The sequence below is a fragment of the Limulus polyphemus genome, unplaced genomic scaffold, assembly GCF_000517525.1.
Source record: "Limulus polyphemus unplaced genomic scaffold, Limulus_polyphemus-2.1.2 Scaffold1415, whole genome shotgun sequence".
In the NCBI taxonomy this organism is placed as follows: domain Eukaryota; kingdom Metazoa; phylum Arthropoda; class Merostomata; order Xiphosura; family Limulidae; genus Limulus; species Limulus polyphemus.
Window position 1 is genome coordinate 30,636 of NW_013667025.1, and position 23,820 is coordinate 54,455.

The 23,820-nt window shown below is 30.4% G+C and overlaps 1 protein-coding gene across 5 annotated transcripts in view; it reads right to left on the bottom strand.

The window, feature by feature from the left end:
- LOC106463467 (poly(rC)-binding protein 3-like) overlaps positions 1-23,820 on the bottom strand; it is a 212,854-nt gene that overhangs the window by 26,789 nt on the left and 162,245 nt on the right. For 4 of the 5 annotated variants that reach the window (XR_001291061.2, XR_002611502.1, XM_022390964.1 and 1 more), the window contains exons 3-11: positions 17,341-17,364; positions 15,664-15,696; positions 13,425-13,541; positions 12,837-12,962; positions 10,130-10,258; positions 8,267-8,401; positions 5,891-5,969; positions 3,998-4,205; positions 1,356-1,475 (exon numbers count right to left, since the gene is read on the bottom strand). Coding sequence is in view for 3 of the 5 variants with exons in the window: in XM_022390964.1 (XP_022246672.1) it covers positions 1,356-1,475; positions 3,998-4,205; positions 5,891-5,969; positions 8,267-8,401; positions 10,130-10,258; positions 12,837-12,962; positions 13,425-13,541; positions 15,664-15,696; positions 17,341-17,364 (971 nt within the window). In the remaining 2 variants the exon portion in view is untranslated. The remainder of the gene's footprint in view (positions 1-1,355; positions 1,476-3,997; positions 4,206-5,890; positions 5,970-8,266; positions 8,402-10,129; positions 10,259-12,836; positions 12,963-13,424; positions 13,542-15,663; positions 15,697-17,340; positions 17,365-23,820) is intronic. The other variant, XM_022390965.1, reaches the window with a different exon arrangement.

A 23,820-nucleotide genomic window follows, 5' to 3' on the forward strand; every position in this document is an offset into this window, starting at 1 on the left:
AGGATGAAAGTCATGCTTAAAGTACAATTACGTATAAACCATTGCTGCTAGGAAAACTACAGTATTTTAATAAATATTGATATAAATAAGAAATAATGTGCATTAAGCACACAAATATATAATACTAACTAATTTATTTAAACTTATGTTCCTTTATTTTGAATTTCAAACTAGAAATCCAGATTCCAAGTCTAGGTGTTGTCTAACTCTGTTAAAAATGGACTCTGCAAAAGGTTCATCATTAAATACATGTATTAAAAGACTAAGCCATTACCAATTATTAATCTTTTAAAACCTTATTCTAAAGAACCAAAATTAAACTACAGATTTAAATATTAATGTTTAAAGAATAACAATATGAAAAAAGATCAAATAATGAAAATTTAGTTTTTTTTCAGTGTTTTGACAAGTTTCAATTAGAGTTGCACAATTATCACAGGATGAAACTTTACTGTTAATAAAATTGTGGATTTATATACAGTGGATCTATTAATTACTAAAATATTCTAACTAGAACTTAAAAGGTTGTTATTAAATAAAAAGTATATTATAATGTGATGATACTTTGTATGTTTGTTCCCTTACCTGGCATTATCATCACCAGCTCAAAAATATTATATACAGTATATGTAGAGAGAAGACAGAGAGAGCAAACGAAAGTATATGTGTATCATTAAGGAGAGTTTATTTCTTTAGGTATACGTATTCATAAAAGTAGCTCCAACTGTAAAAAAATTGAGGAAGTAAACATAGATACTAGTACTTAATTGTTATGTGTTATATCAGCAGTGACAAAGCCTATTGCATTGTTAGCTAGTCTTAATTTCATGTGTTAGTAAGGAAAGGTGGTCTATAGTGATGTGATTTTTGTCATGATTGTTATTTCAGATTTATGAAATTCCTTAGATGATATGTTGATATGTTCTTTTCTACAGAAACCTGAATTAAATCTAGAAATGGGCTTAATTATTGTTCGCTAGAGAATTGTGAGTTTTACATATAATATTGTTACATCGCTTAGAACTTGTAGTCACTTATTTATGCAAGTTATGTGACAATGAAAGTTTTTTTATTTAATATCAATGTAAGTTAACATATGTGTTATCTGTAAACTCGAATTATTAACTAAAAACATTTTGGATTACTTGGATGATATTCTATAAAATATTGAGTATTCTTAATATGGGCTGATATTTTCCCCAAAAGTTAATTGTGTATAAAAGTAATTTTCATTCAGAAAAAGATAAAACAGAAATGCAGATATCGATTAATACTCTGTAGGTCTCAATCCATACACATATTTAAGTAAGATCTTACCTTTCATTGTATACTAATGAAATAGCAATTTGTCTTACCTTGTATTGATCAAGTATTGTGCTAAGTTAATGGCTTCAGGTGTTCCAGATATTGACACAGTTCTGTCTTTGGAACTTTCATCTGAATTGGAGATCTTTATAGTGGCCCCAGAGAGTTGCCTATTAAACAAAGTAATATATAAATCACAAACATTTCACACAAATTGTTTTCTTAAAAGAACACATTCACTCATCATACACATAAAGGAATATCTTTATAACTGACCTATATAATCTAAACAGTTATTTAACCCTCTGACTAGCTTTGTAACAATGAAACTATATACAGTATAACTCTGAATTTATTATGTATATCTTCACGAATTTGGTAGACTTTTAAAGAACATTACAAGTCTGTTGTACATAAAAAAAAATCATATTTTTTAATTAAGTATTTTTATTACAGATTTCTGTGAAAATATACAAAGCCTTTACAGAGATTGCCAAGTGCAAGGTGATTTTCATGTTAAGAATAAAAACCATTTTCTTCTTAAAGTTTTCACATTTCTTTTACATAACCTCTAGAACCTCCTAAATGAATATAAAAAAATTTTCCAATAAAACCTCCCTGTATACAGGCTTGGTTCATTTGACTGAAGTTGTAACCACCACGTAAAAATACAATATAAATCTAAATTACCATTTTAGCTTTCTAGAATTATTGCTTATTGTAACAGACAATTACAGTTATTTATCCAAACATTTTCAGCCCTCTAACCATTTCACAACTGCTTCCATTCAATTCTGTTATTTTATTGCTCTTTAAACTGTGTCTCATTAGTAAACTAGTTAATAAAACAATAAGTTATCTAATAAGTTTCTAATTTTTTACATATTAGTTACTTTTACAACAATAAATAAAAAATACATAAAAACAAGAACTTTAGTACTTATGTGTGGGTCTTTTGCAGTAAAAGTCTTGATTTATTTATCTTTATTTATTTCAAATATTCAATTTAGAACACAAAGTCTTATAACTATATAATTTAACTGGCTTTCTAATTAAGCTAGAAGTGGTTTAAAATGATTCCTTTGGTTGGTCAAAGTGCCTTGGTGATAGCAAAGAATGAAACTGTAGGCCAAATAATTCAAAATCTGTCATCAGAAAGAGCTAGCCTTATAAGAAATTCAGGAAATTAAAATCTTTCTTTCTTACAAATAATCTAGTAGCAAATGACAGAAGGAATTACTGACATTTTTTTTTGAAAGACAGGATTTTATTGGAATGCATGAAATGTGGGCTTTACTTTTTGGTTTAAATACCAGTAAAACAAGAAGATTGGAGACTGTTAGGTTTTTATAGGACTGGATTCTTTAGAGTAGGTGTCTGTGAGTTATTGACGATAAATGTCAACAATAAATGAACAGCACACAATCCACTTATTTTAAAATAACATATTCAAAACAAGTAAAAAATATGTACAAAAATTGTTACACTGTTGGTTATCACAGTAGTATCCAGAGCTCTGAATAATTGTCTCTTATTTGTCAAAGTCCATACAGGCGAGTTCATTTACTTTAGAACACCCTTTGACAAGACAAATTATTCTCCTCTCCTCTGTTGTTACAATACAAGGCTGTGACACTCACTTTAAAGTCACCACTATAACTGTAGGTTACCACAGTTGTATCCAGAGCTTTAAATAATTGTCTCCTTTTCGTCAAAGTCCACACAGGTGGGTTCAATTACTTTAGAACACCCTTTGACAAGACAACTTATTCTCCTCTATCTCTGTTATTACGATACAAGCTGTGATACTTTCACTTTAGAAATTGCCACTATACATTCTTTATTGGTAAACTCACAGTCACGCAGTTTAACTTTACTTTTTTTCACTTTTAATTTCACTAACTTCACTTTCTTGCACTGATTTGGTCACCTATATATATGTTGCCTGCCTGATGCCTAGAACTTTCTATAAACTACAAGACATTATGATGTAACATTACCCACTTAAAGCAAAGAGAAATATTCAGAAAGTTTGAGTAATATGACATAAACTGAACTAGGCAACAAATGATTCATAAACAGTTACTTAAGCAAACTTGGCATAACTATCGATTCTAAAAATACTAAGTTTAATACTGATAATTTATAAATATCTAAATCATAACTCTCGTATTAAGTTTAAATGAAACAGTTGTGTATATCTAACAGAGGCTATGAATTTAGACTATGTGTTAGCAATATATATAATATAAAAACTTAAATCAAACACTTCATTCTGATATCAAGTTCATTGACGTACATTAATAATAAAGTAGTTTAATGAAGTTTTGAATGTAACTCTGTAAAACAGATAATGAAATGTGCAATTTGGCCTACCTATATCCTGAGGGTTAAAACAATCAATTTCATATAAAGGTATATATCTTTTAAATCTGTAACTGTCATGAAAAACTGAGGCATTCAGCACTAGTTTTAAATATTTTGATGAAACATGTGAAAAAAAAAGAAGAGAATATTACATGCTTAGTCTTTGGGGGCACATTTTGAGAATACTACCCCTACTCATCAGTAAACCTCACATTTGTGCAATTACTAATAATGTTAAAAAATAACTAGTATATAAAACTTGTAAAAACCTTGTGATCTTCACCTTTGTTGCTTCTTCAGTGCAATAAAATACAATGATTTTTACCTAATTTCATTTATTTTAGCTCCACCTTTGCCAATAACACAGCCAATCAGATCATTTGGAATATTCATTTCTGTTACAGTTCCAGGTGCAATGATGTTGGGAGTGGCAGAAGTACCAGGACGTAGACTGCCGTGTGCTGCAAGTGAAGCTAAAGCTGGTGACATAAGCAATCCTGCATCAGCATACAGCTCCAGTTTCTTATTCATGTCTACATTAAATATTTAAACAAGAGAAAGTTATTATTACAGGTACATACTAGAAACTGAGACTGAAGCAATATCACAATTAAGCAGTTAAATCTTGATTCTAAATTTTAAAAAATGAAAAGTTCTGTCCGTAATCCTCTTATTTTTTGGCAAGAAGTTGCAAGATTTCAGTATATGTTTCATTTAAAAACTTTATGATTTGATTGTGGTATATTTTAAAAATGTTACAAGTAACTAAGGGATAAATGAAAACTGTATAAAATGTATAAGATATAGCAATATGCTGATGATAAAATGCCAAGGTTTGGCAGAAATGTTTATTAAGTTCTGTAAGATCAAAATATTTTTTAATTAAGGTTATTATATATATATATATATATTCAATAGTGAGTTGCTGTGCTTGCTAAGCCTTTGAAAAAAATGTGTGGGAACCCTCTTGTCTAACCAAACTCTTTACTGGTATAATGTGATAATTTCTAGTTTAAAAAACCTACAGTATATTCATATATTTTCAAGCAGCTGCTAAGATACCTATTTTACTATTAACCTTTTTTCATTGATAAAATTATAGAATTTTACTCACACACATTTTCATTTACATGGATAGAAGGTTTCATGATAAATATATATTTATTAAACTTTTACTTTCTGTAGTTGAAGGATTTTAACAAAGGTAATATTTTAGGTTTTACTATAAATGTATTTTTTCTATGAGGTCAAATGATTTTATGATAAACTCATTCGCACAACTTTGGTTGTAATTTGATTTTGTTTAACGTTTTCTTTAAAAGAGTATTCCAAATGATGTTATCAATTTAGAGTTGTATAATTTTGAAGAAAAATTAGTTTTGTATTTCTTTTTGATAAAATGATATTAAAAAGTCCTTATAAAATTTGTTATGTTTACAAATATGAGCTACAAGTATGTAAAAATAAAACATATTTATGTTCATTAGCAAAAGTACCAGGTGCTACACAAAGCATTTATATCCTTTGCTTCTTGTTGATGACAAGATGGCATGGGCACACATCATTTGCTATGCAGGTCTATTGAACATTGGAATAATTGTTTTTAAAAATTCAATCCTACTAGCCAACTGCTTCATATTAATGGAGCTATTTTTAACACATTCATTGCAGCTGGGACTTATATTTCCCAGTGCACTGGGAAATATATGTCATAGCTGCAGTGAAAGGGTTAATATATTACCTAACTTGTATTTCTAGGTGAGCTGGATACCTGAGCCTTGCCTAAGAACTCCTGAAGGTTTCATGATTATCAGAGTTTGGGAAATGTGTGCTAAAGCATTGGCAAGGAATTAATTTAAAACTTGCATAAGTTAGAAATAGAATAAGTAAAAGATTTCAGAAACCCTCTGAGGCATATCCAAAAACCTCTGAAAGTTTCATGGTTATCAGAGGTTGGGAAGTTTGAGAATTTTTGTTATGTCCAGACACAAGCCACTTTGTAGTAAAGGTGCTATTAGTTTCTCAATGAACATCATTTAGGTTTCCTTAATACAACTAAAAATTCAGTTTTGAAAATATCCTACTACCAATATTTCTTCATGGAAATAGCTTTGAAATGGCAGAAACTTGCAGTTGTAAAAGGACTGCTTAGAACAAGGTGTAAGCAAACATTGATATATTATATCTTTAATATCATACTAGAAAAAAAAAAAGGTTCCTTGAGCAGTTAGAGTTCCAAGAGCATGAGTTGGTAAAAGTGGGGCATTTTGTAGAGCTAACTGATGTAGCTTGGTTAGCTGTGATCAAAAGAACAAAAAAGTTAATTACAGCAATAACTGCTAGAGTTTGTTTGAATTTTTAAAAAATCAGCTATTAATATGATGTCATAACATTTGTTTTATATTTCACAATGATGAGCTAACTGTGTATTTGGGGTGAAGTTTCTACATGATTCCACTTCAAAACACAAGTAATTATCCTGTTGATATTAGCAATTTATGAAAATGAAAGTGAGTATTCCTGCAAGGCTATAATAACTGAGACTTGATAATTGGTAAAAGTTGACGAACATGGTATCAATTATAGGGTAACATATTTTGGTCCATTCTACTGACACAGTGCTCATGCAGTTAGTGAATTAAGTCTGAGTTAAAGTCTGAGTTTAGGAACTTCAAAGATTCGGTGCATGCACTCCAATACCAGCTGGGAGATGTCTATGATGCTTAGGTTTCCATTGCAAAAACAACACCTTCACTAAAAACAGTAGAATCAAATCATGTCCAGAAGCAAAGTCAACTGACGCTAAGTTTCAAAACGGTGACTAGTCTTGTGGTACTGCAGGACTTGCTGTATGATATCAACCTGCTTAAAAGTGAGCTTGATATGTCTCAAGCTACTCTACAACTACAAAAACAACAGGTTTCTTTCGTCAGTCCTGTACCGATGAAAGATCTTCAGAGGCATTTATGGACATAAACAAGCATGCTTAAGAAATGAAAATCACTGGACAACTTTCATAAAGGCATCATGTTTGATCATGATAGAAGAAAACAGTGTTTTTACAAGAAAACTTCAATGAAACTATCCTTAATTCACAGCAAAACGTCAAGCCCAATTTCTTTAACAAAATGTTGATACAGCCATTGAATTAGTGTAAGGGAAGTTTCAGAAACTATAGGAATACAGCTCATTGTTCAGTTTCCTGTACTGCACTGCTGACAATTGAAAATGAGCTCAGTGGACTTGCTGAAACACTTCATGGATTTCCAAGTTCACTTATCAAGTAATGAAGCAACTGATAGCAGTATGATAGAACGGTAAAACATATTGCAGTCCTCTCACAAATAGTTACCAAATTAGAATTGTCATTTCCAAAACCTTTGTTGCACTGAAAATTCTGTTGACTTTATCATTACCAATGCAAGTGGAGAGAGAAGCTTTACCAAACTCAGCTGATTAAATACCTAAGATTAACCATCATAAAAAAGGACTGGTTGGACTGGCAAACTTTTCAATTGAGTATGAAACTGCACAAAAAGTGGACTTGAAGGAAGCAATGAGTGATTTTTTCTCAATGAAAGTAAGAAAAGTGAATAATCATACCTGTAAAATTTGCAACTGGCATAACTTCATGCATTAACTGTTACTGTCGCATTTCCTCAGGATTTAATAAATAAATTCACTTGATTTGTAGTCCTATGAATTTCATGTACAATTAAATGTAAAACTGGAGAGAGGTTAATTGAAAACTTGCCTAGGATGGCAAAATAGCTAAAATTGGCCTGTTTCTACACAAGTATCACTTTATATCAAAATAATTATTTGAGCTAATTATCTACTATAAATAAAATGTAATCAAACTATAATACTGTATATATACTAACCTACTGTATGGTACACTCCTACTAAAAACTCTAGCTAATTTTTACATAAAATACAAATCAGATTGATTTTTAGTTTTCTTTGATTTCATGCACAAGCCTTTAATTTAAAAATCCTTTCATTTTAACACCCTTTTTTTGCACTAATATTCAAAATTGATTATAAAATACAATTTTAACAATCAGTATGAAAAAAATATTGAAAAATGAAGTCACATTTGTGCTTATTAATATATTTCAGTGATAAATATTGGCAGTTAACTATAACTACATAGGAAATATGGTATTTTGCATTCATGATGTTATTATTTATAAAATATTACAATGCATACATCTTGGACAGAGCTTTAGGCAGATTAACCTCATGTTACATGAGAAATGATAATTTTTTTTCAAAGTGACACACATTTCAATCTATGTTATCAGCTTTGGAAAAATCAGTTTAACAAATTTTCAAAAATTAAAGTGCTACAGCTGCAGGTTTATGTTAATAAGATATAAAACAACAAACTTTAATAAAGACTTAAAAAAAAGATTAACCTGCTTTGAATGTATGATTTCACTCAAAACATATCATTTTTGTAAATTACATAAAACATTTGTACAATTTAAGTTGTACAAGAAGAGTAACTATTAACTATTAACACCTTGAAAGAAAAAGCATAGAAAATTAAAATGCTATACACACAGACAAACAAGAAATGTGGAATTACCGGTGACCATATACTAACATCAGGATGTGGGATAGCATACTGCCCCTGAACAGTGTAGGCCTGACCACCTGCAAATATTACTGGTGGCATTGTTGGCTTTGGACGGTATGGTATTGTTGCTCCCTTTGGAGAGGACTGTGAAGAACAGAAAATGTGTAAGGCACACAGTCTGATATATACAATTAACATTAAAAACTGTTATCTCTTTGATGTAATATAGTTTTAGGTAATTTTCTTGGAATGATTCCAATGTAGAAAACTTCTCAAGCTATAAAAGTTACACTTACACAGGATTTGTTTACAGCCTCAACAGAGGGAAATTTGGAAAAATTGCTAAATGAATTAAAAACTGTAAACATATAGTATATCTTAGTGATATAAATATGAATATTAAATAAAAAATAATGAAAATAGTACTCTGGTCAATGACTATCAAAACTTATTACATTTTAATGGATTTCAACAAAATATATATGTTAACACAAGATCAAAATGGAAAAGTGGAAAGTTGGTTAACTTTTGTTTAAATCATGTGTGTACAAAACTTACAGGTATAAATGTAAAAAGCTATGTGATCAAGGAAAAATATCAGATCATAGGATGATTTTGGATAATTTAAAAGGCAATTTAAAAAGAATAAACAAACTATGAAAAAGAGCATAGATAATGTTTTAGTGATTAATAAAATTAAAATAAATAGTGTTATAAATGACATAAACAACTATAATTGGGAAGAGTTCTTAGGATTAAAATATCCTGAGATAATCTATAAAAAATTGGTTTGTGTGTTAAATGAAATTGAATTGAAAAATACATTTGAGATTAAAATAAAAAAGAGGAATACACAGGATAAATCTTGGATAGATTCTGATATTTTAGAGTTAATAAGAGAAAAGGATAAATTATAGCAAAAGTATAAATGTCAGAAGAATGAAACAAATGAAGCAGTTTACAAAGCAAAGAGAAATTCTTCCAACTTACACTGTCCTAAACATTCATATAGAAAAAATATCCACATGTCAGTATTGGCGAAACTTACGCTCAAAAGTGCTGTGAAAGTGTTTGGCAAATGTAAAGGTTAAAAAAAAAATTGCCTTGGTATACCTAGGAGGAATTAGTAATCTGTGCAAAGCCTAACAAAGTTAGAATTTAATAATCACATATCTTATACCTACAACACCAAAATCATTAGCACTGTTTAAGATGTTAACAATGCTTATACAAAATTTAAGTTAAAACAATTGGATTACTTGGTAAACAGTCTCTGTACTAAAGAATATTTTTCTATTCATGTATATTTTTTCCCGTTCAGTTATTGAAACCACTTTAACCTTTAATTAAAACTATTCTCTGTAATAAGATTATGTGTGCCTATATATATTTATGTGTATACAACACAACAAAAAATTGCATCATACATATAGGACTCAAGAACGAAATTTGTGTCAAAATTAAAGAGTGGGAATAGTACAAAGTATGCTAATAAGAGAGACATTTGCTGCAATAGTAATACACTGTCTGTTCTCAATCCTCACATAAAAAATGAAATTAAAAGTATATGCTCAAACTTACCATATCCAACATATATATATATATAATTATATTTTCAATCTATAGTCAGTTTTGGGGGAAATGTAGTTGCTCTAATGAAACATAAATAAAAATAAAATAAAACAGGTCATTAAAAATACAGATAGATCAGTGGAGATGTAAACTAAGACTTAACTCCTGGAGTTGGCATTCTAGCTTTCAAAATGACCCCTCATCTTAAGAAAGTTAAGATAATATTTGAAGGTAAGTAAATTTTGTTGTATTATTTTCACTTTCCTTTAAATGTTAAATTTAATCCTGAAAATATCTAACCTCCATCATCACACAACAGGTTTGGTAGATACATTTCGTGATTGCATCAGCTGTCCCTGAAATAGTAACTGCTCTCTCTGTAGAGTTGGGCAACATCTCACTTGCCACTTGTATAGATGCCCCTGTAATCTGATGAAAAGAAAATTACATATAAATTCGTCTGTAAAGACATCAACCAATGAAATTATATGGTAGTCTTCTTTTTATTCTATGAGATTTCATGTAATTGTTGGCCAGGAAGGTACAAAATTAATAAACTACAATAGTTAACTGAAACAGTTAATATCTATTGTCCACTCCCATTTACAAGCATATTTTGCAAAACTTTTGCATAAGCAGTTTTATGTAAATACTGAAGCCATTTTATAATTATAAAAACAAAGTCTGAGATGTAAATACAATATGTACATTGAAATCTAACTTACTCTTCATGTCTTTTAAAATAAACATGCCCAAAGTAATTTTTTAAAGTGAATTTTACAATCATAAGCTTTCTCAGCTGGCTTTTAGAATTATGGATGCTTTCCAAGCTATATTCAAAGCTCAACCCATCCCACGCTATAAACGATATACAACTTTACAAGTCTTTTTGCTTTTTTTTCACTGGAATCTTATTATAATTACCAACTTTTTTATTTTCTGTCTGCATGTATATATATTTGAATAAATGTATATAGTCCTAGTAAATCTCACTTTATAAAGAATATGAGTAGATAATTCATAAAAATATCCATATGTAGTGTTTGTGATGTCAAATGAGTCATTTTGTCATGATGAAATTTCTTCTAGGATACAATCTCAGCTATAATCTAAAATCTTATGACATCTGACAGTTATATTTTGAACTTTATAATGATAGTACTTAGTCTAATAAACTGCACATACGTACCAAGATTAATGCAAGTTACATAATTAGCATAAAAGTAGTAGTTAATTAACAAATATATAATTAGTATAAAACGATAAAACTCCTATAACCTGAGTGCTTTCAAAAGCATATTTTGAAAGTGCTCAGGTTATAGGGTTTTTGATAATTTTATATTAAGACTTCTTGAACCTATGTATTTTTTTGACATCATGAATATATAATTAGTATAATATTTTACATATTAATTATTCTTCCTTGTTTTTATATTTATATAGTTAATTCTCTGTAAAACCCATTTAATTGGTATGTTATTAATATATTTTCTGATGTAGTTAATTCCCTGAAAAACCATTCAGTTGGTATGTTATTAATTTATTTTCTGGTGTAGTTAATTTCCTGAAAAACTTGTATATTAATATGTTGTAAATATTTGGTTTAGTCAATTCACCATTAACTTGCCAATTACTATTGTATAAGTCATGGGTTACTTCAGAATTAACTGACTGTTTGTTTAGGTCAGTTCATAATAACTGTATTTAGCACATCTATTACTGACACTTCAATTTATCTTCTATGCTAAAATAATAATCACTTTTTGTTTTTAATCCTTTCATCAGTTTAAAGCATAAGCTATTTAAAGATTCAACAACATAATTAACTATTGTAGTTAATCTACAGAATCTCAGTATATCAGCAGGCCTGTATGCAGAATGTTTGAAAGGGGATTCTAATTCATGAGATCAAAAGTCAACACATATTTTGTGAAGCGCAATCAGCATGCAAAGCATGCTAATTCTACAGGTGTCTGGGGGCATGCCCCACCAGAAATTTTGTAAAAAATAGATGCTATGAGATTAAATCTGGAAGCAATTTTGCATTGCATTGCTGTTCACATAAAATCCACAAACATCCAATGAAACAATAACAACTCATCATTCTGTTGAAACACTGCATTTAAATTATCATAAATATGTATGTTTTATTATAATAAAGTACTGTATTATATACATGCAGAGTAGTTATTAATTGTTAAATTATATTACTGATTTAAACAACTCTGTACAACAATAATATATTAACTATTTCAATCATTGGCTATCCTATACGTACATGTTTGCATTCCATAAATAACAAGTTAGCATGCTCCATTCCATAAATAACTTACATATAGTTTCAATGTTGATAGCAGTGTAATAATGATTATGTATTAAAACTAGAGCATTCAGGCTTTCTTCAGTTTGTGTACATCTCAGGTAGCTATTCAATTGGCAGAGAGCAGATACCAAACATTCATATGAACATGAACTTAGTGGCAGTGTGACAAACAGTTCCAGCAACATAAAGATATTTGGTACGCTGAAGCATGCTTTGACAAAAAAAAAGAGAGACAATTATTTAAAGCTCTAGATACAACTGTGATAACCAACCATGTAAGGAACATTTGTATATATGTTTGACATGTTTTAATATATTATTTTAAAACAAGTAGACAATATTGCTGTTTATTTATTGTTGAAATTTATCACCAACAAGTCAGAGACACCTACTGTAAAGAATCCAGCCTACAAAACCGACAGTAGCAATACGGCTTCAGGCTTCCAATTACAAAGTATCAACAGCAGCCATTGCATGTGACTATTTAAAGCCAAAAAATGCTAATGCTTCATCAGAAGAATGTAGACTATGTAGAAAACATTAAATGTCATAAGCAGCTGTGCTATAACTATATAAGTATAATTTGTTTACATCATAAAAATAAGAGGTTCAGCCAACCCCTCCCCCCTACATATGTGCATGATCAGATTCAGGTTCAAGGTAATGTACTAATAAATCATTTACTTCTCTAATTTCTTTAATCTTTGATCCTCCTTTTCCAATAAGCGAGCCACACTGGCTGGCTGGAACAATGAGCCGAAGGGTGACTGGAGGCTTGGGAACATTGAAACCAGGAGTGTTGTGCAAATCCTATAAAAAATGAAATTGCTAAGTATTGCAGTGATCTAGAACAAAGAGTATTAATTAAGTCTACAATTTTCCATGAGTGTGGATAGCTGGGACTCTTGATACGTATTATCATTATCAAACAAACAACTCCCCTGTCCTCATGAATACAGTGGGCAATAATGACATCATTCCTACATTTAAACTTTTATAAAACATATGCCTAAATAATTACCATTTTATATATAATTTTCTCACTAAGGTTTCAGGTAAATATACTGGACTCACACCTACTACTGAGAAACAGCATGCTTCTCTGTACTGAAACAATAACAGTTACTTATTGATGAATCAGTTGACATATTGAACTAATAACTTCTACATGCACTGGGTGAATACAATGTAAAGTTAAAGCAAATGATAATCTTGGTCAATATAAATAAATTCAAACATGTCAAAACCAGTACAAGAAGGAGGAAGGCTTACCTCTTCCAACTTTCTAGTAATAAGTGTGAAAGCTTTTAATATAGCATCTGTGGCTCCTGTAACTGTGACAATACGCTCTGGACACGAGTTATCAGAAATATTAATTTTGGCTCCACTCTGGGGAATAAAAATGATCAATAAATCAATAGCAGTTTTTCACTAATATAAATGATTTAACTGTATATAATAATATGATGAAATAAACGTGAAAATGTGCACCAACTGCTTTACAAAGACAGTTGAATTTTACTGAAAGGGTATCAATAAAGAAGGCCAATTTTCCATCTTCAGGTCATAATAAGAAGTGATTGCACCTCACATATATGGTGTTTGGTGAGGATGTTTGATGCAGACCATGAATCATACAGTACTGGAACTTCAGTGTTTTGATTAGGAGTTTCTGGTTCCTCATTGGTTCATGAGGTGGTTCTAGTTTGGTTTTAGTGACATTTGTGTATCCCTGTGTGTTAACCAGTGGTTACTAAAAACTTCTAATTTTCAAATCTTTGTTCTGAGAAGGCTTTAGTGTGTGAATTTAGAAAGCTTCCTTGATCTTCCTGGTTTTCCAAAACTTGTCTGTGTGAATGAGCTTGTAATTGTCCAAGTTGATTGTATGCCCTGTTAAAAGAGTGTGCCCTGCAATGACAGAGTTCTCATTAGTCTTGTATTGTCTTTGTGTTCTTTTAATTTATTTCACCAAAATGTCATCTTGTCTCCCTACTGTAGTTTTTTTTTTCCCCCAGACAAAAGGAATCTCATGGATGACATTTTTTTGCTTATTGTTTGTCATATTTTATCTTCACCTTTGTTTCATCATCAATACACTTCCTAAAGCACTGTTTAAAGTATTTAATGCTAATTTATACATCATTTATATATAAATCTTTAGAATCCGGGTTTCGATACCCGTGGTGGGCAGAGCACAGATAGCCCATTGTGTAGCTTTGTGCTTAATTACAAACAAACAAATAAATCTTTATTGAAAAATAAATACAAAATGGTCACTAATGATATCCCATATTGGTGGAATGGTGTTATTAAAAAATTCCTACATTATTTTTCTAACAATAAAGCATTATAATGGACCTATGAAAAAATTATGAGCCTTTTTATTTGATCTTTCTCAAACATTTCTCAATTACTTTTTTATAAGTATCAACCACTCATCTTTGTCATTTGATTTTCTTCAGCAATTATACTAATGGTCAACTACAGTACGTATGAAGTGATTATTTTATAAACATTTATTACTTTTTGAATTATAACAGAAAAAAAAAGATACTTGATCAATATTAACCTATTTCACAATTCACTAAACACTGTTATTTTAGATACACAAAACTATAAATCTTTTAACAATAATTTTCCTTGTTTAGAAACTTGATTAAATAATTTTAACCATTTCATTTGATTTCAGACATCTATTACATACTACAGTTTGGGGGACACATGCAAAGAAAGCACAATTATAATTTTTTTTGTCAAGTACGATGCTATGTAATAGGCTATTTGTTGTGTCCACTGTAGGTTCAAATCCCAAATTTTAGCATTATAAGCTCTCAAACTTACTGTTAAGTCATCAAGAGAGGGCAATTATAATTTAAAGTTCATATAAATAATACTATGATAAGCCTACTCAGTAACAAGTTTTTATAAAACAAATGTATATATACACATAAAGCAGCCCAAACAACATTTCAAGACTAGAGCATTATTTTGGTACTTTCGATTAAGTGTCATTTAAATTATATACAAATGTAGTTCTCACTCCATCACAAAGTAACCTTATAAAATTTTATAAAAAAATAGTTTACAGTTTTAGAAAAAACAAAAATGTTTTTGGTTACATCCAACACATTGTAGATGTTTATTTCCAGTTTTCATTTGTATTAACATAATGTAGCATGAAATTTACATTGTTTAGCATAATTGAATTCTTTGGAAACATATATATCTTTAATTAAAATTTTAGAAACAAATATATTATTAATCTATTTAATGAACTACAAAAAAATGGTAATAAACAAAAGCTTATTTTCATATATTCCGAGCACAGTGTTTTAAAATTTTGATAAGTTCTGACACTGACATTTCAAATTGCTTGATTACAAAGCCTGAAAAAGCAATATATTTATGGTTTCTTTTTTAAAGAACTTGCAACAGATTAAGACTTCTGTCACCTGTCAAAAATATTAGAAAACTGAGTTTGCGCTATTTCTAACAAACTATACTAGCTTACCTCTTCACGGAATTTCTTTATGTTGTCACCTTTCTGTTAAACAAAGAAAACTTGTTAAAAAGATAAAGCAATAGTAATATGAAATACAAGCCATCTAAATAATAATTATTATTGAGATGGCTTGTATTTCATATTAATAATTATATTGTTTGGTATATTATTCTTCAAAGATAGCAATTATAATGATAAATGTTCCTAATGTTGAGAGAGTCAATTAATGCATTTTAATTTTTCTTGTGTTTATTTTCTTGTGTTTGATCAAATAAATAATAAATGATAACATTATAAAATATGATACCAGCATAAATACAAAAGCAGTTGGCTAATTATGTGATACAAAACAGCAACTAACAAACAAACAGCTGTGCATTGCAGGACTTTGCACAGAAGCACATGGCTAATTATATGATATAAAACAGCAATTGCAAACTAACAGCTGTGTATTGCAGGACTTCTGCACCAAAACACATGGCTAATCACATGACATAAAACAGCAATTAACAAATAAACAACTATGCATTGTAGGACTTCTGCACCAAAGCTCAAGGCTAATTATATAATATAAAACAGGAATTAAAATTGACACATGGCTAATTATATGATATAAAACAGCAATTAAAATTGACACATGGCTAATTATATGATATAAAACAGCAATTAACAAATTAACAGCTGTGGATTGCAGGACTTCTGCACCAAAGCATATGGCTAATTATATGATATATAACAACAATTAACAAACAAACAACTGTGCATTGTTGGACTTCTGCACCAAAGCTCATGGCTAATTATATGATATACAACAGGAATTAAAATTGACACATGGCTAATTATATGATACAAAACAGCAATTAACAAATAAACAACTGTGCATTATAGGACTTCTGCACCAAAGCTCATGGCTAATTATATGATATAAAACAGCAATTAAAATTGACACATGGCTAATTATATGATATAAAACAGCAATTAACAAACAAACAACTGTGCATTGTAGGACTTCTGCACCAAAGCTCATGGCTAATTATATGATATAAAACAGCAATTAACAAATTAACAGCTGTGCATTGCAGGGCTTCTGCACTAAAGCATATGGCTAATTATATGATACAAAACAGCAATTAACAAATAAACAACTGTGCATGGTAGGACTTCTGCACCAAAGCTCATGGCTAATTATATGATATAAAACAGCAATTAACAAACAAACAACTGTGCATTGTAGGACTTCTGCACCAAAGCTCATGGCTAATTATATTATATAAAACAGCAATTAACAGACATACAGCTGTGCATTGCAGGACTTTTCACAGAAGCACATGGGTAAACAAACATAATAAACTTAAGAAACCATCTACCAATTATTGCTAAAAATAATGACTTTTCGCCAGTTCCTTTGATTACCAACATGAGTATGATATGTTATACAATTTTTGTGTCAGGTCAAATTCTTTTAGAAGCCTGGACACATTCTGGTCCAATATCAATGAATTAAAAATTAATTATTACATTATTTTTTTCCCAGATCACAGACACATTACTTGAAACAGTCATGAAAGGCATACTTAAATCATGTTAGCAATCTACAACCAGTTCTTATCTTAAGAAAAAAAATCAAAAACTACTTCTGAAAGTAAAATTAAAAAAATTTTGGAAAAGTACCAAAAGTGTGCTCACCTTTCCAATAATGCTGCCAACTTCCTGTGAAATAAAAAAAAAAAATTAAAAGGGAACAAAATGTTCCAATCTTGAAAACTTGCCAGTTCTATTATATAATGATCTATATCTTTACTACTATATATATATATCTTATGACATAGCAGCAAGACCTTTTTTTTCTTCCACATTTTTATTCCTATCTTTCAAGTTACAACTTTAGCAACTTTCTTGGGTGTTCCTATTGTTTGAAAGTTTGATTCAATCTAACTGAGTGGCTTTCGCTTGCTGCTCATTTTCTATAGAACACGAAGAGACCAGCTTCACTGCATCTCAGCAATTTTCATAATTTTGCAAAAGACTTCTATAATTACATAAAATAATTCACAAAATTCTCCTAAGGAAAAAAAATAAAAAATTGCATTTATCAAAATCTTTGTAACTCAACAATACATACATTAACTCTAAGTTCACAAATGAAAGCAAAGACCATAATCACATGCATTCGGAGAAAGAGCAAAGAAGGCAGTTTAATATAAGGCTATCATATATAAAAAAGGAGAGACTACTGTAATAAGCTAAATTAATTTTTAATGTAAATGCTATATAGTATTATTGCCTTCACCCATTATGCAAGTTTTGATTGATTATAAAACTAAAATGATTGCTCAATTACAATACATTGAAACATTTTTTATTACTATGCTACCAGATCTTGTAAAGTTGAAAATACATAAATAATTATTGTTTTTGGTTATTTGAAGTTAAGTACAAAGCTACACAATGGGCTATCTGTACTCTGCTCACCATAGGTATCAAAACCTGGTTTCTAGTGTTGTAAGTCCACAGATATACTGCTGTGTCACTAGGGGGCAAATAATTATTGAGTTACCATATTTGATTTTTTTCAGGAATTCAATCCAGTGATAGACTAGGATGGTGTTAATGTCAGAACCAACACTGGTCTCAACTAGTTAGATAATGCTTCATCTAGCTGAGCTTCTTAACATCTGGATTCAACTAAGTTATTTACTTTGATTAATAATCAATTTTTCATTTTTTCGTATAGGGAATAAATATTTGTGAAAAGTGAGTTGCATATTAAGCATCAGCCTGTTTTAGAGTTCATACAACTTTAATGTAGTTACAGTTTTGATACATCTCCCAAATTACAGTTTGGTGAGATACTTTCTGCCTGATGTTTAATTATATATATGACAACATATTATTATGGTACCGAAGTTGAACACAATAATAAACAGGTAAAAACTGAACCATACTGCTAACTGAGGTCAACACTGATTCCTAAACAATAAATAATGAATTCAACCCAACTGAATATAACATTTCACATTCAAGTACATATTCAAAATATAAGGGTTGTAAAATGAGAACTATCAACACAAACAACCTACAATACATACATACAACATACAATACAACTACAAGTTAATAATTTTACAAGAGACAATTTAAACTTATAATAAAGTTTAGAGTCTAGGTTTACAAGACTTGTACTTATTACCTCGAATATAAGCCACCTTAATGACAGTACTAAGTGTATAACTTGATATATAAAAAAAACACTTATTACAAGTACTGAATCCAAGCTGCTAGGATTTTTAATAGTTGGATAAAATCACTTCTAGCATTTCTATGACTCAAGGGAAGCAAGTGTATTTGTTCATCCTTCTCTACATAGCTCGAAAGTTTTAAACCAGTTAGCAATGATAGTGTTACGTCTCTGGTCATTTGTTAATTTCCGGTAAAAATTCTTCCCGAGGAACTTCAGTGATACAAGTCTTTTCTTACATAAAACTAGTTTATTTTTTTAATACAACTTTTCAATACAAGACTAGAGTTGCGAGGAAAAGTCAGGATCCTTCGAGAAACTCATGACGTGTTACCAGCGTCACGTGACTTCCGCTGTCGTAACAATAGCTTTCTCTATTATAAGAATACCCTGATATCTAATGAGTTCAAACTTTTCTAAATAATGACACCACTTGAGCTCATTCTCTTAAAATACATCATTAATAGATTTTCTATGTTTCTGTATCCATAGGAAATGACCTTGCATTATAGAACACATTTGATAATACTTCATCAGACATTTCAACAATTCTTTTCATAAAAACAGACTTGTTAAAGTTTTAAATAGGGGCATTGTGTTTTTTATGCTCAAACTCATCGAAGTAAGTGGTATTTTCTTATTTTCCAATCAGTATCCACACTACTTAGTTAACCAAATATTCTATGATGTTCCTTCACATCATTTGGGGAGGGGGGAGGTGAGCTTTCAAAAGATTAAAAGAAGAAGTGTGGTAGGATTCTGAATCATAGGGATGTCCACATTGAATTAAGATTTTTAGGGTAGAACTTAAAACTAATTCTTTCTTTAAGTTGGAGGTTCATGATAAGGTCCAATGAAATAAATGTTTGGATTACATATCGGAATGTGGCGAACACCCGCTTTTTAAAGAATTTTCATAAATACAATAATTATGGTTTAATAGTGCTTTTGTAACTTTCTTGTTTAGCTTACTTCTAATATTTTTTAACAAAAAATTTAAATTGGATCCAATTTAAGGCATAATTGTCAATATGAAAGAACACAAAAACCACTGTTTTGGTGTTTATTGGGGTGCTATAGAGACACTTCACAGTAAGTAGACAAGGGACGAAAATGAAGGATTAAATCAAATTTGTTTAAAAAATAAAAAAATACAACTTATTAGCAAAGGATGATTGAATATTTCATTCTCATTCCCGTTTGATAAAACAGTCTGCAACTGGAAATTTTATTATAGTCTCTAATAAAGAATAATCAGAAATATGCATTCGAAAGACTTTGTCAAATGCTCAAAACTAATTTATTGAAAGTATGTGAAAATGTGAAACGAATGTGCGTTGTATGAACTTAAACAATTCTATGTCGATTAGTTAAAAATCATTACTTAATTAAGCATTATTTCCGCACCATTTAAAGACCGTTTAAACGTATATTAAGCAGAGATTCATTACACATGAGTATGCTACTATATAAAGCTTTGTAGAAAAGTAAATACAAAGACAATGGCTTGAATGATGGCAAAGGAAATACGAAACGTGTTACTCTATAGCCTATGTACATGTACACAACGTTCCTTTGCGTCATCTTTCTATTTTTACGGCGCTCGCCCAGCGTTCCGAAGGCCCGATAGTCAAAAATTTTTGGTTTTCACAATATAAGTCAAAACTCAATGAATTAACATATTCGTATGTCTATAATATATGAACGCAATCTCAAATGAAAAGTTTAAAGGGTACATCTTAGTGGGGGTTCGGGGGACCAGCCGTCCCTGACGGCTTGCTCTCGTTTTAAATACAAACAACAGAAATATTTGAATCGACACCGTAATCTACAGCTCATTGCACTGGCTCGGTGTTAAGATACTTTTACTGACTGGAAGCTTTCAACATGCTTAATGATTCGGAGATAAAACCTTCGTTGTCAGGAATAAGAATTTTGAATGTCCATTCTCTCAGAAAAGTTAGATTCCCAAATCCAATCCTTACGCGTAAATGTGCGGGTTCTACAGCTAACACTATACATGCATGCAAGAAAATAACATCGGAAAAATGAGAATATACATTATCCATCTATTCATGAAAATTGCAAGCTTTTAGGTCATATCTTGGGGTGTTATTGTCATAAAGTTTCACAAATTTAACGAAATAATCAATTTAACGTGTTAACTGTTATATGAAATAAAATAAACACATCTTCGGACTATCGGGCCTTTGGTTTGCTTGTAATTAAGCACAAAGCTACACAACGGGCTATCTGTGCTCTGCCTACCACGGGTATCGAAACCCGGATTCTAGCGTTGTAAGTCCGCAGGCATACCGCTGTGCCACTGGGGGGGGCCGGCCTTTGAAATAATGGGCCCTCGGACAAACAGACCACCACCATTTTTACTACCCACGTCACTAGTTGACGGTGTGAAGAGAGAGTGAAAAATGCTATTGTTTCATTGTGTGGTTTTTGTACCTATGTCTATGCTACACACTAGTAACTGATAAGAACTTGATTACTAAACATTACTACGAGCCAACATCGTGACACTTTTTTGTCACTTTTGTGGGTATTTACATGGCTACAAAAAAAATCACCGTACAAATATAGTTCTTCTCAAAGGAGTATAAGATGAATAGGAATTACAAAGCGTGTAAAAACAGATTCTTGTTCCACATCCTTAACCAGTACAACTCTTACAAATATCTTCTAAAATGCCCCCCAGTGGCTCAGCGGCATGTCTACGGACTTACAACGCTAAAAACCGAGTTTCGATACTCGTGGTAGGCACAGCACAGATAGCTCATTTTAAAAATATATTGTAATGTCAATTATAATGATGAAAAAGTTAGATTTAAATGACAACTTTCTCTCAATTTAATTATTAATCAGTCTTTTTTTGATGTAATTGTAATATATCTACATTGTAGCAAACGACAATAATTATGAAGAGTTATCCTATTGTAATGCGGGTAATATTAAACTACAATAAAAATGATTAAAAACTAGGTTTCCTACATTCATATATGTAATCCAAACATTTTTTTTTTATTGGAGCTTCCGTTTCATTAAACCTGATGACAACTCCTAAAGCGGATTAGAAACTAGGGTCCAATAAAATAAATGTCTGGACTACATATATGAATGTGGTGAAACACCGCTTTTAAAGAATTTTCATTATAACAGTAATTACGGTTTAATAGTACTTATTTGAGACAAGTATATAAAACATTCTTATATTTCAAACTTAACAAGACGAAATAAGAAATGTTTGGATTATGTTATTAACGAACTGTTTAATATGTGGCAGAGATAGCAATGAGGACTCAAGTCTTATCATTATTTTTTATTTAATTATTCATTACCCTGGCGGACTGTATTCAGTAAAGTCAAATGGATGGTCTCGTAAAGGTTTCTTGATAAATGTTTTCCACTTTAGAATAACACAAAATACATTTTCTCAAAAATAGTTACATAGCATTCAACAACGAGAGCACGCAATTCACTTGTGAATTCATCTAGAAATGTTGCCCGTTCTAAGTATCTTGGTTAAAGTGAAACATAATGATGCAGACTTTTTGTTTTGTTTACTAGAGTCACTTCACCGGTCTTCCGTGTTGCTTATTCAAAAATATATTATTCTTATTCTAACTTGAATGGGTAACAATAGTTTGAAAAATGTACATACATTTAATGATATACAATTATCATTAATTGCAAAACATGGTTAAAATTCCGCAGATGGCATCTTTCTAATGTATCTAACCTTATTGGTTGAAAAGCTATTCCTTTTGTGATTATTCGGCTGATGTTAATTAAATCCATAATCAGTTGAAAATAGTTACTCGTGGAAGATTAAAACATATTTTTAAAATTTAAAGTCATACTTTTCGCGGATAAACAAAATTCTTACAAAAAAGTGAGGACAATATGAGTACAGAAAAAAATTCTAAGCATAAGATTTAAATATTTTTCAAATTGAATACATATATATAAGATAATAGCATGCCTGGTTAAACCGTTTTATATTTCTTATTAATTGATATTATACTTTTATATGAAAAATAGTTTACATCAGAATATTTTTTAGTTTTTTTCATAAAGCTTCCTGTTATATAAAACGTAAGATTGAGAATAAATAAACTATCGCAAAGTTCGTTTATTTGTTTCAGAGCAAAGCTACACAATAACCTGTCTGTGCTCTGACCACCACGAGGAATCGAGCCCCGGATTTTAGCGCTGTAAGTTTGTAAATTTACAGCTGATCTACTGGGGGACAGAGTATTGAAAAAGCAAATTCTGCTTGGTTTGGTATAAAGTAAAGACAGAACGCAAGTTTTTTAGACTTTTTGAATATATTGTTTTGATTAGCCACTGAATATCGCTATGGTTTTACAAAAGCGCCTTTTAAACCACAGAGCAATTACCAAAGATTCGCTGAGTAAGGAAATAGAGTAAGGAACGTTATTATTACATCTTAGAAATACTAAAGGGCTAGGAATTTACACATCATTAGCAAGTTTTAATTATTTCTGCTGACTGAGTAGCATATAAAAGTATTTAATAAGTGTTATGTTCATTTGCTGACAACCAATCTAATTTTAATACCGTGTGGCAGAATTCTATTAAAAGTTGGCTCAGCGATAAATCTGAGGACTTATAACGCTAAAACTTGGGCTTTGACATCCGTGGTGGGCACAGCACATATAGCTCATTGTGTAGCTTTGCGGTAAACAACAAACAAACTCTTATCTTTATGTTTAATTTGAGTGCATTCAAAAAGTCCTCTCACCGTCTTCGTCCTTCAGATTATCACTTCTAACTGAAACCGTAACTTTAATTGTTTGTTTGTTTGTTAATTAAGACACAAAGCTACTCAATTGGGCTATATGTGCTCTGCCCACCACGAGTATCGAACCGGATTCTAGCGTTGTAAGTCCGAC